This window comes from Brassica oleracea, chromosome C9, assembly GCF_000695525.1.
Source record: "Brassica oleracea var. oleracea cultivar TO1000 chromosome C9, BOL, whole genome shotgun sequence".
NCBI lineage: Eukaryota > Viridiplantae > Streptophyta > Magnoliopsida > Brassicales > Brassicaceae > Brassica > Brassica oleracea.
The window spans coordinates 13,444,585-13,459,308 of record NC_027756.1 but is presented as its reverse complement, the minus strand read 5'-3'; the positions used below and the strand labels follow the sequence as shown (position 1 = coordinate 13,459,308).

Genomic DNA, 14,724 nt, shown 5'->3' with positions numbered 1-14,724 from the left:
GAAAGAATTTTTTTTATGATGCATATATATTGAAAAATATATATTGATAAATCACGTCTAGTTGATTATGATTCATTCTCCTGAAGAGAATAGGACATTTATACCAAAAGTGAACATAAAAGTGGTTTTAGACGTGAGCATAAATGAGGTCAAGATCCAAAGAGTTTCTTTATAGAACTCATACTCTCACTTAAAGTTGAGAAAATAAACATGGTAATAAAGAAAAGAAATTATGAATTCATCTGAAGATGAAAGAAAATTTATTATGTGTACAATACAATGTAGTAAAAACTTATAGAATGCTTAATAAGAGGATATATATGATGCTTCAGAAGTGTACATAGTATTACTGCACATAAAAATGCAATTTAAAGTTCTTAAGAATGCTATTTAAAGTTCTTAAGGTATTGTATTTTTATAAGTATCAAAAGTTAAAAGGATCTACGAAAAATACATAACCCATGTAAGATATATTGTTGATTAAAAAAAAAAGAGATACATTCGAGATTGATAAACCTGTAGTATTATCATCTCGAGGGGAAGAGTTAAAGAATCTCACTTTTTATGATAAGTCAAACATCCAGAAGATTATATTTACACTAAAACTAAGATTAATGAATTTTTCTCAAAGTAAATCCGTAAGATTTTGAGACACTTATGTTGAGACAATAAGCAAAAGAAATGATATATACATTTCAATCAGAAATAATTCTCAAAGCAGTATAAGTATTTTAGAGAAAATATCTACAGCCTCTTATATATTGTACTACACAAAGATTAGTATAATGAAGATAAATGTATAGTAAACTAGAAGTTTACATTTGGCATGAATCAGGTAGACCATTTTTATAGTCATATAAGAACGAGAAGATTCTTCAGAATCTTTTGACATATGTTGCTTACCCATAAGATAAAAGGGTAATATGGTTTTCACCAGCCAAAAGAAGATATTGGCATAAATAACGAAGATGTTAGTGGACTGATCACCCACTATGCATTTTTATAATATTGGTGAATTCACTTCTTAAAGTCTTTAACGACTATAGCACATTCACTGAGATAAGTGCTAAACATTTTGAGAAACACTGGTTCGCATCAAGCAAATAAATATTCACTAGTTCTCCCCATCATTGGTATAGGATCAGAAACCAATCATTTTCCATCTAAGAATGTTGGATGTTGCTCCGCCACAGAGCTTCAAATGAAGATGTGTTTTCAAATGAGGTTGGAAATATATGTTGGATATAAATCTCTATTGACACTTAAGAATCCAGAGCCATCCTCAAAGAATATAAGTAAGGCTCTACATGAATTCTAAAAGTAAGTTAGTACTTCCAACATAAGGGGAAAAAATAAACAGCTGGAAAAGAAAATAAGTTGAATATCCTCGGGCTAAACACAATGTGAAATAGAAGTCCAAAAGATAATTCAGTTTCAAAACTTACTAAAGCAGTTGCCAGACACGACCCATATAAATATATTGATCAAGTCACATATACCAGCTGTAAATGCTCCAATAAGAATAAATGTTCTACAAGAACAATATCAAACTGCTAATCACGCCTACAGCGTGGTAGACAGATTGGTTCCAAAGATAAAAATCCTCGTAAATGAAAAGGATCATATATTGATAATGGTTAAAACGAGGCAATATAATTTTGTATGATCTCCAGAAGAGAAATTAAACATGACTGAAGGAAATTCAGGTACCTGAGACAAATGAAGAGATCTCAATAAGTTATGTCATGTATGAAACAAAATGGAACCGATAAGAAAATCGACATCGATGATATTATGCATGCAAAGTAGCAGTTGATATAATAAATGAGAAATAGGATCATGAAAAAAAGTATATTGAAAAGTGTACACAAAGAAATGATTGGCCAAATCAGAAAGATGCAATAGACAAAGATATAAACTTCTTGTGAAATAGAGAAGTATTTGGACCAGTAGTCCATACACTAAAAGGTGTAAAACAAGTGAGATGTAAATGAACCGTTGCACACAAAGAAGGATCAATATGAAATTAATTGTGAAGAGACATAATTTCATGTGGTAGATGCAACTAGTTTTAAATTCCTTATAGTCTGGTAATAAAGGAAGAACTTGAATAAAACAATCCACTTGAAAAATGTTAATCCCTGAAAGTATAATCCATGAAGGATTGATGATATCAAAATCATGTTCCCGGGAACTCTGCATATTCGATCGAATTGAAACAAACTATTTTATGGGATATATGAAATATTACAAGGTTAACAAATGTATCCATTTGTATTTATCAAGAGATTATAAATCAATAGAATCATGATTTGAATATAATCAAAACTCCTGAAGAGTTATAGAAAAATTATATTTTGAAAGAAAACTCTTGACAATACTATATTGTTTTTATGTATTATAAACTGGAGATCTAAAACTGAGATGTTATCATAAAGATCCTTAAAGTATTTTATTTAAGACGCTCGTATATGTTTGGTCCTGAAATACCATACGTAAGAGTGTTATTTAAGAAAATTATTAATCTTTTTCATTACTGAAAGATGTAATTTCATATGAAAAGAAAGAAAATCATAATAGTAACTTCTATAGTTACAAATGAATAATTCGTATGTACGAGACGAATTTCTATACGATTATATGTAAGAAATTTGGTTTGAAATCCAAATAGACCAATAAACTATTGTCTAAGTCAAAAGAGAATTATGGACAAGAAGTCTAAAGGCCCTAGATATCATAATAGAAATGAATAGAGTTTATTCTCTTAAGCTTAATTCTCTGAAGAGAGTTGATTGGAATGCATATCCTGAAGATATTGTTTCCAGGGAAAGAAATATGATAGTAAGTGTGGTTATACTCTTTTTCCTTATCATGGTTTTTTTTTATCCCATTGGGTTTTTCCATGACAAGGTTTTAACGAGGCAACAAAGAACATACAAAAGATAGACAACCAAAGAGAATGTTACAATTCGAGAGATGGAAATCTATCATTGTTCTAAAGGTTCTATGACTACTCATTCGAGGGGGAGCTTACGTAGTTGTACTCTTTTTTACTTTTACTACGGTTTTTCCCATTGGGTTTTCCATGACTAAGTTTTTAACGAGGCACTATAAATACCATCACTCATCTCACTCTTTTGTACACCATAAACAAGAACAAGAGTTTATAATCAAAGAATCATTACATCTCATCTCTCTTCTCCCTCTTCATAGTAAATATTCTCTCTTACATATTTATCGTATATCTTCTTTCTGCGGGGAAAATTTTTCGTTTTTATTTAAAATTTCTCGACACTATAGAATCATACGTTATTTTACAACACATTAACACATGGTACATTTTTGTATCTCGTGATATATTAAGATAGGCTACCCATTGAGATGTCACATCGTTAATTTTTCCAGAAAGTTTTGGTCACATAGTGTTGCTCTGGAAAATCACATCAACAAATTGAAAACATGTTATCCTAGTTCATCAAGCCCACTAAGTTCAGGCTGAGATTTTAGGGCCCAAAACGAAATAATAGAAAATGACATATTTTCTAAATAGTGATGTTATTATCTTGAGAATTTAGTCTGTGTATACACAGGAATTGTCAAAATTAGGAGAATACCCGGAGTACTATTCAATTTTATTTAATACGAGAACACCCCTATACGTTTACAGCTACACTATCTTGTACTTGCAGATTTCGTGTCAGATTTTTGAAGCTAAGAACCCCTATTACATGCCATGCAATGCACTGTACTACACCACTATGTAGACTCTACTATTACACACTATTTTCTGAACAACACTAGTATTAAATAAGTGAGACTTAGAGGACAAACGAGATGTCGTCGTTTACAGTGTTCAATAGTTCATTTTTTGTGAAAGTCACACCTTCTCAATCGCCTTTCTTCATAAACCAAAGAAAAATATAATTTGCTTCGTTGCGCAGGCCTCAAAATCTTAGCAATCTGCGTTATAGATCATCTATTTTTTCCAGAACGATGTTTGCAGCCAGTGAAGAATCGGTCGGAAAAGGGTTACTACTTACCACAAAACTGAAGAAGATTGAATCCATAATCAACAATCAAGATCCGGAAGAAGTAGATTTCATGTGAAACACAATGTTTGGGAAGATTATATCCCAAGCCAAGAACCCTTCATTTTCTGGCACTTTTGGTCTGTTCGTCGTTATACGGATGCTCAAAGTGAAGAAAAGGTATGAGATCTGGTTAGTAATGCAAGGTTAGTAATGTTTTTAGAAATAAGCTTTCTCCCCTAAAATAAGTTTTCTCATAATTAACATAGCAGGTATCTTAATTAGTACTTGCTAATATTTATGGCATTTGAAAGACTCACAATGTGAATTGGATGTACATTACTCTTTGCCCTTAACTGGCTAACTTGCAGCTTACCAGCTACGGTAATCAGATAATGTTCGGCATTTTTGTAACGCAAGTATGATACATGATACACTTCATTTGAATGTACTCCTCGCAACCTAGCATCTATCTTAATTAGTAGTGTTTATATGTATCTAATTCCAAAGACAAGCAATTTTGTTTGATGGACGTTGCTCTTGACCATAACGTGCTAACCTGCAAATTAACAGCTACAGTAATTAATAATTGTTAATATTAATAAATCCTCACATTTGCAATTACTGGCACACCAAGTTTTAGATGCTAGCCTAAGATTAATACTAGATGTTATTAGTATAAATTAACCAAAACGCATATGGTTTGTTACTATAATGATCAGTTGCTACTATTATGCAGGAAAAGGTGACATCCATGGTAGTGGATGCTACACACTCTTGAAATGATTTGGTGTGGGAGGATGCGGTGAATGACGAGGCCGTGGACAATCTTATCAGATTACTCCAGAAATGTCATGTATTCAAGACGATAATGCTCACCGCGGCGGACCTGGCGCATATGAGAGCTGAGAGAAAACAAAAAGAACAGAAGGCCAAAGTAAAGAAAGACAGGAGAGCCAAGCTGACTCATCCGATGCTAAGGTTGGTGACGTAAGCGACCCTGGCCGCATTGCAAGCCTTGTGGAAGGGACAGTAAATCTCAAGATCGAGGATGCAGTGTACTAACCTTTTTGCTAACTTTTTTTGTAACCCTTCTCATATTGTACTAACCATATATCACAAAATAAGTTAACATGTATGAACCTCTGAAGATTGTTAAATTTTTTTTCGGCTTTATGTAGATAAATATTCCTCTAATTGACTTTCATACTTATTGTTTGCGAGTAAGGATTTTTCAAATCAATGCTTGTTCAATTTCTGAATTTCTGAATGGAAGTTTTATGGATTGTGTTTATCATGCAACCAACAACAGTTAGTAGGTATGTTACATATTAACATCCACTAAACAAGGTAACCTGTAAGATAAAACTTAACACGTACCTATGGTCAATGCCATGCTTAGCATGGCAACTGTAGTAGCTCGTCCCTCTCCAAGCCTAATAACACCGGTCCCAAGCAACGGTTGTACTGCATTCAATGGAGCAGCTAAAGAGTTTGTTGATGACTCGGGTCCTTCACTTGTTTCGACAGCAGCCACATGTGCCCTCCTCGTCGAGGATAAAGTTTTGTCAGCAATGTGTCCTCATCATCTGTTCACACCTCCATCATGTTGGCTTGCTGACATCTAACATTGTGCAAACATATCTTTCCAAAAAGCTGTTCCATCGTTTAACCACCACGTAAATCATTCACACGTCCCAAAGTTAGATGGTTAATAGTATAGTTACCACAGAATGGTATTGGCTTAGGGGCTAAGTTTCCAGTTGAATTTTCGATAACAATATAGTTATCTTGCCTCTGAAAAAGATAGCGGGCAACCACTTCGTTAACAACTATTGTAAAATGAGATTCCTAACTACAAAAAACTTTATCTAACAGTCTTCGTTATCTCTACCAACTCGAGTTTACATTTATGTTTTTTCAAGACCCTATTAATACAAAATCGTAAACCCTAAATATTTGGGGGTAAGCTTTAGATCCCGCCATGCTCTGCTACAATTAGATTTCCCCCAATTTTTTGTAGATTTTATATTGTACCTTACACAGATATCAAAGAAAACGAATGGAGGGGGAAGAAGGGAGCTGGAGCCCTACATCTTGATAGCCACCTAGGTTTGTACTTTAAAAGATCACCACCAAATCAATTTCGGTAACACGTTAACTTACATATCTAAATCTAAGGATAAAAAGGTTATGGGGTACATAAAAAGCTACAGTGGGAGAGGGTTTTTCATGATTTCGGGTATTTACTTAATTTCTTGGCCATTCTAGTACATTGAGCCAATAATCTCTATTATCTTGACCATTGCAATTCACATACTCAGGGGTGTCAAAATGAGCTATAGCTCATGATCTGGCTCAGTTCAACTCGTTTTTTCATAAGCACGATCCTTATATTTTAAGCTCATTTAATAAATGAGTTTAATGATCGAGCTTAAATTAGATCACGAGTTATATGAACGATCTTTAATGAACATGAGCTGACTCATGAGCTTGTTTATTTTATACTTACAATATATATATATATATATATTATATTTGGATAATTTCTATTTTTTATGTAAAAAAGAGATAATTTCTATATTTATCATATTTATCTTCTAAAATTAAAATGTAAAAAATACATATAAGACATTGAAGATGAATTGGCTCAAGACTCTCACGAAGAATAGGGATTTGGATAATTGGTTTTGCTTTAATTTAATTTATATTAGGTGTTGTTTTATTTTTATTTTCGTCATGTGTCGGTTTTTATTTAGTATTTAATATTTATGTTTTGGATTTTTTAATATTAAAATTTTGAACAATATTATAGAAGTCATTCTATCACTATTTTATTTTATAATTATTATTTTTATTTAGATCACGAGTTAGCTCATTTAATTCATGATCTAGATGTTCTGAGTCCGAGTTTACATATTGAAGCTCATATAATAAATGAGCTGATCTGAGTTAGCTCATGAAAGAGCCGAACTCACTATGAACTGAGCTAGTGAACTGAGCTGAGTTGAGCGAGCTAACTCATTTTTACACCCCTACGTATACTAAATCCTAATAGTGCCAAGAATGGGTCCAATAATGTTGCCATTAACAGAAAAATGTTCCCATTAACGTGGTTCGTAGAGTCTCAATTTCTTTAAACAATTCCAGTTCACATTTTTTTAATCAAAGATATTGGTATCATTACACTCGTCGGAGTTATGTCCACCAACATATGCTTCAGCCATACTAAGATCCAACGAACACCGTTATGTCTTGGACTGGATGGATTATGTCAAAAGTATGTAATGTTCAAGACATAAATTTCCAACCGAAGTCTATAGCTGTCAGAATTTTAATTTCTTCAGTTTCAATCTAAAACAGAAACTGGAACTCTTGACCATTCCTTCTTGGTAATGATAACAAAAAATCAGATGTTTCTTGGTTTATATATAAAAGAGTACTATAAAAAGAATTATCACAAAAGGTCCAACTATCATCACATGCGAAAATAGCATGAATATGTTGGTTCTATTTGTTTTCATGTCGCAACAATCTGCAACTGCAACTTGCGATCAGTCGAACGTCATATATCACAAATTGCTATTTGTTTTGCTATCACAAGATTGATTGCACGATTAGATCATAAGTCTGCAGGTTATTGTTTGTTTTGATTTACGCGACTTGTCACAAGTTATGATTTTAAATCCTAAAAAAGATTAGCAACTAAAAACCTATGATATGAAACGAATAACATTTGGTCACAGAATCTGTGACATGCAAAAATGGCTGTTTAAACATCACATGGGAGGTCAAATAAGCAAAATCTGATCAAAATTCATAGAGCCATCACTTCTTTCCACCATCCCAAAGCTTATATGCACGCATGATTTTGACAAATTTTTAGAATCGGATCCATATGAAATAAAAAGAATAAATTTTAAATTCTGCATACAAATTACCAAGTAGCACTTTTAATTTCCGAAATCAAATGTCTATAAGTAAATAAAAATTGTAAAGTAGAGAAAATAAACATATTATATATATATAAGCTCACAGAAAATAAATCCTACAAGACCTTTTTCTTTACATTAAAAAGGTTTCCAAGAATCATGAATCAATAAAGATAAAAGACTTTCCGAAACTTATACCTCAAACAACTCAAGCACTTGAACCGGTTATGTCAACATACTACTTCCGACAGCTGACTGTACCGGTTTGATCACAAAAACCACAGCTATTACTAGTAAACCGCTAAGAGATAAGAGTGAACCCGGTTTAGTTCTGGTATCATGACAGAAGCATCAAAAGAACCATAAACAATACAAAGATCACCAAACGTTTCACTCCCTCATTGTAGAGACCTGAGAGATCAAAAAGAAAATTAAAACACATTTCAGATTTGACTAACAAACCAATAAAGTTTTTAGTTTCGAGTATATTAAAGTCCCACATTGAGACTTTGTGGACAATATATAAAGACCATCTCCAATGTATTTTACTATTTATTCCTCTAGAATAGAATAATTTTATAATATAGGTGGAATTTACCCTAATGTATTCTTCTAAAATAGCACATCCCTATAATAGAGTAAAAAAATAGAGGAATGCTATTTCTTCCCTTAAATATAAAGAAAAATGTAGAAATTTCTATTTTAGAGGAAGATATTATGACAAAAATATACCAATCTTTACTCTTGAGCTATCTTTTGGTGAGAGCTAGGCCTATTACTAGTGTAACGTTAGACAGGAAAAACTTACTGGGTTGCGAGGAGGCAGCAGCAGGAAGAGCAGGGATTCTAACAGCTGCAAAAGAAAAGACAAAAGTGGATATAAGTTAAAGCACAAAAGAGATGTACATGTCTAAAATCAAGAAGCTAGATACGATAATAACAACGCACTCTTTTTACAGGTAGAGGCTGAGGACTGAGATGAAGAAGGCCATGGGGCTGGAATGTTGTCATTCAGATCACAAGTGAAGCTAATTCCCGTGTCTTGATCGAATATCGCATCAGATGGTAAGCTTGGTAGTAGACAACCAGATTCTTTAAACCAAAAACAAAGAACAAAGTCTTACAAGTTAATAAAAAATGGTTTTAGGTTCCTGACATGATGAATATAAATGGAAAGTTTAATTCACACCTTGGTTTCCAACTGTTTAAATCCAAACCACAATGCATCACCAAGCAACAAAAAAAAAAAAACAAAACGGGTTAAATATTTATAATTTAAGAAAAAATAGAAGTTGGGAAGTATAAAGTAGAGAACCTTGAAGAGAGAAGTCTTTGAGACTTATATGACAAGCGGTGAAGACATTCTTAGTGATGTTTAGCTTCTGAAGCTTTGTCCCAAGAGAGGTTGCGCAATCCAAAGCTTGCAAATTAGTTATAAGTGATTGCTTTTGCAGATGAGACACATAACTCTCCATTGCACGGCAACAACTTGTTTGGTTACTCAACTCGTTGCTGCAGTTACCACTGATGTGTCTCATGTGTGGAAACACAAGAGGACAAACTGAAACCAATTACACACAAAAAAACATGTTAACAAATCATAATTTAAAATCCTAGACCCTGATTTGGTTTTTACCTCTGTTGAGTTTGCAGTTTGCTAATCCTCTGAGAGTTTCCTTAGCCTGAGAAGGGTCAAGTTTAGTAGCGAGCCAACGGTGCACTATGTTCTTACAATCACTGATCCGAACCGAGTTATCCATCAAAGGCTCAGATGCATTGAGAGTAATATTAGTAGCTGCGTCGAGTATGGCGTTTTGGCAAGCCTGTTCGCAACACTCCTTGACAGGATCAACTTTCTCACAAGCCAAGAGAAGCTTAGACGTGTCCACCGCGCTGTCGAACTGATCCACGTCGGTCACAGGGCAGGAGGAAGCAGTGAGATTCGACGAGTGAAGGGAACATATACTCCCAAGCTTGCTAGAAGCGCCTTTGCCTACCAAGATCTGCTCTAAATCCGAGAGACAGTGCTTAGACTGTGTTCTGTTTAAGGCAAGCTGACCAGTTTGTTTGCTTGATTTGCCGAGGATGATGGTGAGAGCAGCGTCTAGCTGAGGACAACACATGACATTGGCTAATAATGGAGCAAAGACAGTCCAGCAGTTGTGTGATGTTGTCTGAATCAAACTCTCGGAAGCAGTGAAATTAAGCGAGCAAAGCCCTGGAAGACACCAAAAAAGGAGTGAGTAGAGATTATTAGGCAATCAGAATGAAGAAATGTTAAGACAAGAAGAGACCAGATAGCTTGGGGATGGTGGTGTTGATGTAAGGAGCCATAGGAGAAGGAGCAATGAAGGGAAGGAATGGTTGAGGCGACGTGTCTGGTGATATCTGAGGCAAGAACTCCTCAGATGAACCTATAGCAAAACCAAACTATCACACAACAAGTTGAAGCATTACAGCATCTATAAACCCTAAGTAACATAAACACTCATGACCCATCACAATAAACAAGCAGATTGTTCTAAATCAAGCCAAAAGAATCGAACTTTCAATCAAAAAAGTACCAATCAATTAAGGAAACTCATAAAACCCTTTTGCTTATAAACCCTAATTCAAGAAGAGAATCAAGACTCACATAGCGATAGCAGACACATGAATTGAAGAACCACGAAGAAACCTAGCTTGAACTCCGCTCTTCTCGTCATTTCTCTTCCTTCCTTTAACAGAGAGAGAGAGAGAGAGATTGTGGACTGTCTTTGGTTTCTTTCAAAGCTCTGTCTTTTCACCACTACTGTCTGAGGAATCAGAAGAAAGAGAGAAAGGTCGTTTCTGTGCCGGTTTGAAGTAAAAGTCTTGGTAGAGAAGAAGATAGACACGAATAAAGAAGAAGTAAAACTCAGAAACAGCTGTCTTCGTCTTCACAGAAAACAGAGAGAGAGAGAGAGAGAGAGACCCCACAAGGCAATGAACACAGACTGTTGTGTAATAAGAGAAGGGAGCGCTTGAGAGCATTTATTACCCTCGCCATTAAAGTTCCCACCTTTTCCTCTCTCTCCCTCTCCAAGTCTAATCTTTTTACACAACCGGAGTTAAACCGAAACTTTAATCGGATTGGGAAAATTGGTTTGATGATTTAATTGATTAACCGGATTTGATCATACGTACTCCTACTCTACTCTACTACTCGATTTTAATGTTCATTCGTACCGAGAAATTAAACAACCAAGGCCGAACCGTTGGAGTAATTTATCAAACCTGTTGGCTATTACCGGTACAGACTGATTTCTCTGTGAGAACGCATTTATAACAATCGGTAAACTACGGTTGCTATCTTAGGCCATATTTATTTATTTATTTGTTTCACTTTCAGAGAGTTTCGTCGTGCTGAAGAAATGGAACACCAATGACACGTGACTGTGCTTAAGGCGTAGGGTATGGGCACGTGATCGGAACCGTGCTTGCTGCTTCCGGAAGCTAGAGCGAGGCTTGATGGTAAAGTGTGCCTGCGGGATCTAGAACGCAATGATGGACATTTAATGGGCTTATATGGCCCATAAAATGAGTTTTATATAATGTTAAGAGGTCTTTAATCTTTGACCATGGTTTTTTTTTGACATCTTTGACCATGGTTTTTTGTTGTTGTTCTTAAAAGTTTGATAAAATATCCGATTCCTTTCAATTTGAGCCAAAAAAATTGGATACACGTAACTCTCAGTAGCAAAACAAATACAAATATGCATTATGCAATATCAGAAACGACACAAATCAAATATAGTAATATTTTTAGGAACATATATTCATTTCGTTATATACATATAGTTTAAAAATTATATATATATATATATATGAAAAATTTCCTAGGGTCCTAAAAAGGTTTTTTCAAAAAATAGTTTTATAAGGGTCAAAATGACCAAAATATTTCATTAAATAGGTAAATAGACACTTATAACCATATGGTTAACTAATTTAGACTTACGGTTTAGTTTTGATGTCGGGGTTGGGGTGGGGTTTAGGATTTTTTTTTAAATAAAAAATACAATAAATTTAAAATAAAATATTTTTAAATTGGTTCAAAAAAATTCGGATTTCAAAATAAAATTGTGAAGAAAAAAAATCCGAAAAAACCAAAAATAAGAAAAAAGTTGGAATTCAAAAACGATTATTCAAAAATAATAATAATAATAAATTATTTTTTATTTTTTTATTTTTTATTTTAATTATATATTTAAATAATTATGTATATTTATATATTTATAAAGTAAAAGTAAAAAGGTCTTTTACCTCTTTAATGAAAATCTATTTTGGTCATTTTTTTCCTTGTGGACTATTTTGGTGAAATATCTATTTTAGGATCTTTTAAGAGAACTATCCAATATAAATTATATAATTATTATAATTTATGTAAGTTTTACAATATTTTATTTATTAAATTTATAATTTTAATTATTGAAAATTTTAAACTATATCTTTTTTTTGTAATAAAATATTATTATTTTGATTATTTTATTTATTTTTATTTTGTTTTATTTATAAGGATAGAATCGGATATCCGGACACCGAATATATGGATACCTACAAATCGAATCGAATCGGATAATTGATAATTTAGACAAAATGGATAGGATCACGAATACCTCAAAAAATGCAGATATTTAATTAGTGTCCACCCTTAGTTTTTCATGGATATAAGAGCATTGGCTTAGCATCGCTAAGAAATCTATTGAATTTCTCAAGCTAATTTAAATAATAAAATAAGATTAACCATTAAAATTTAACAAATGCTAAATGAATCTCTTAAGAATAGTGAAAATTTTCAAATAAGAGAGTCTCATACTTTTTTATATTTTTATTTATTGTTTATTTTTATGTGTAAAATGATTTCTATCAATAATGACAATCTAAAGGAGTTCATTAATCTAAATTTGGTTAGAAGACCTTTTTTCATATTTTCTTCTTCTTTTTGTTAGGAGAATTTGTATGCAGAGCATCTTGTGACAGCAAAACAGTGGGAGCCCTAAATCAGTTTGAAAGCATACAAATATATTCGAGATTCTCTTGGTCTTGTCTTCTAACACTAATGGTTGGAGTTAATATATAAATTTTCAGAAAACAAACATAAAACAATAATAATAAGAATAATAATGTATCACTATTCCAAGGAAAATAAATAATTTAGTGTACTATTTCATTTGTCTTTTAGAATGATTGGATTTTATTATGGCAGGTGAGATTCTGATTCTTTTTTTGTGTGTAAAGATTCTGATTCTTTCCGGCATACATAGACATGTAGTCTATGTATGGTTGTGCCTGAGCTAAGATCTTGTCATCCTTTCTCTCGTTTAATAAATTTTAATTTTTAACAGCCATATTTTTTTCACATTCCCATCTCATGAGCTGTTTCAACAAAACTAATACTATGTATATACAAAAGCTAGATTTTGTGAAGATGTTTCTAAAAGTTGAGTAAGTTTCTAAGTTAATTAGTTTGTTCAGCTTTTATTAGTTTTTGTATTCAGTTCGGTTAACTTTAGTTGGACTTGGATTTAGTCAGCTGTCTCTCTTGGTTTTTAGTAGAAAGAAGCTTAGAATCCAAGTAGAAAGCGATTTTCTTAGTGAGTACGGGAAACCTGAATTTGATCCCATCACAAACTATCGCTCTCAACCATGAACTAACTCGCACAAATCAAACATAAACTTAGTATTTTTCTCTCAGAGAATCTACTTCTCCAACTATAATATCTAAACAATTTTTCATAATACTATGGCTTGTGGTTTTGATGGATCGTTAGTCTAAAACTCTCATGCCAGGTTTAAACTTTATTTAATCTCACGATCTAAATGTGGTCAATATGATACGGAAGAATCAAATTGTTGAGAATACCGATCAGTTTCATGTCATGTGGGTTCCAATTCTGTTGGATGGCTTCTATTTTTATTCTCAAAGATGTCTTTTTATTAACTTAGTGGAGTACTCTACTAGAAAATTATTTATCTTGTAATCACAAAGTTTGTTTGTTTGTTTTATGGTTGGCTATTGATCGATGGAATCTACAGATCCAATCTTGGCTGGCCTTACCACTACAAGAAAACATCGGTATTCTGACGGACATTCCGACGGAAAATGAAATCCTCGGAATTTCCCGAGGAAACCCAAATTTTGGGTTTCCTCGGAATTTCCTCGGAATATACCGACGGAATTCCGAGGAAATATCAATCCGTCGGAATATTCCGAGGAAATTCCGAGGAAAAATGTGTTCCTCGGAAAAGACCGATGAATTCCGAGGAAATAGTATAGGGATTTTACAAAATTCCGAGGAAATTCCGACGAACTAGTGATCGATCGATGCGTTTTTGGACATATACCCATCGATCGATCACATTGTTACGCTTTGGTCCATCTTAGTGATCGATCGATGCGTTTTTGGACATAAATCCATCGATCGATCCGTTTATAAAAAAACATTCGAGATTTTGAAACCCCAAACACTAGTTCCTCGGAATTTCCTCGGAATATTCCGACGAAATTCCGAGGAACTAGTGTTTGGGGTTTCAAAATCTCGAATGTTTTTTTATAAACGGATCGATCGATGGATTTATGTCCAAAAACGCATCGATCGATCACCAAGATGGACCAAAGCGTAACAATGTGATCGATCGATGAGATTATCCCATCGATCGATCGAGGATATCAAGTGTTCCTCGGAAATTCCTCGGAATATTCCGAGGAAATTCCGAGGAACTAGTGTTTGGGGTTTCAAAATCTC

General features: G+C 33.5%; 1 protein-coding gene across 2 annotated transcripts; it reads right to left on the bottom strand.

Moving 5' to 3' along the window:
* Positions 1 to 8,032: 8,032 nt before the first annotated feature.
* On the bottom strand, positions 8,033 to 10,990 carry LOC106319537 (uncharacterized GPI-anchored protein At1g61900). 2 transcript variants are annotated; one of them, XM_013757900.1, is made up of 8 exons: positions 10,596 to 10,990; positions 10,255 to 10,374; positions 9,597 to 10,178; positions 9,276 to 9,521; positions 9,150 to 9,161; positions 8,918 to 9,052; positions 8,769 to 8,813; positions 8,033 to 8,371 (listed from the first exon to the last, which is right to left on the bottom strand). In XM_013757900.1, exons 1-8 carry the CDS (start codon positions 10,663 to 10,665, stop codon positions 8,298 to 8,300), a joined length of 1,284 nt encoding a protein of 427 aa, XP_013613354.1. In that variant the 5' UTR covers positions 10,666 to 10,990; the 3' UTR covers positions 8,033 to 8,297. The 2 variants fall into 2 exon arrangements, with proteins under 2 accessions (XP_013613354.1, XP_013613353.1); XM_013757899.1 differs by having other exon boundaries at positions 8,037 to 8,371; positions 8,909 to 9,052; positions 10,596 to 10,989.
* Between the last annotated feature and the right edge of the window lie 3,734 nt (positions 10,991 to 14,724).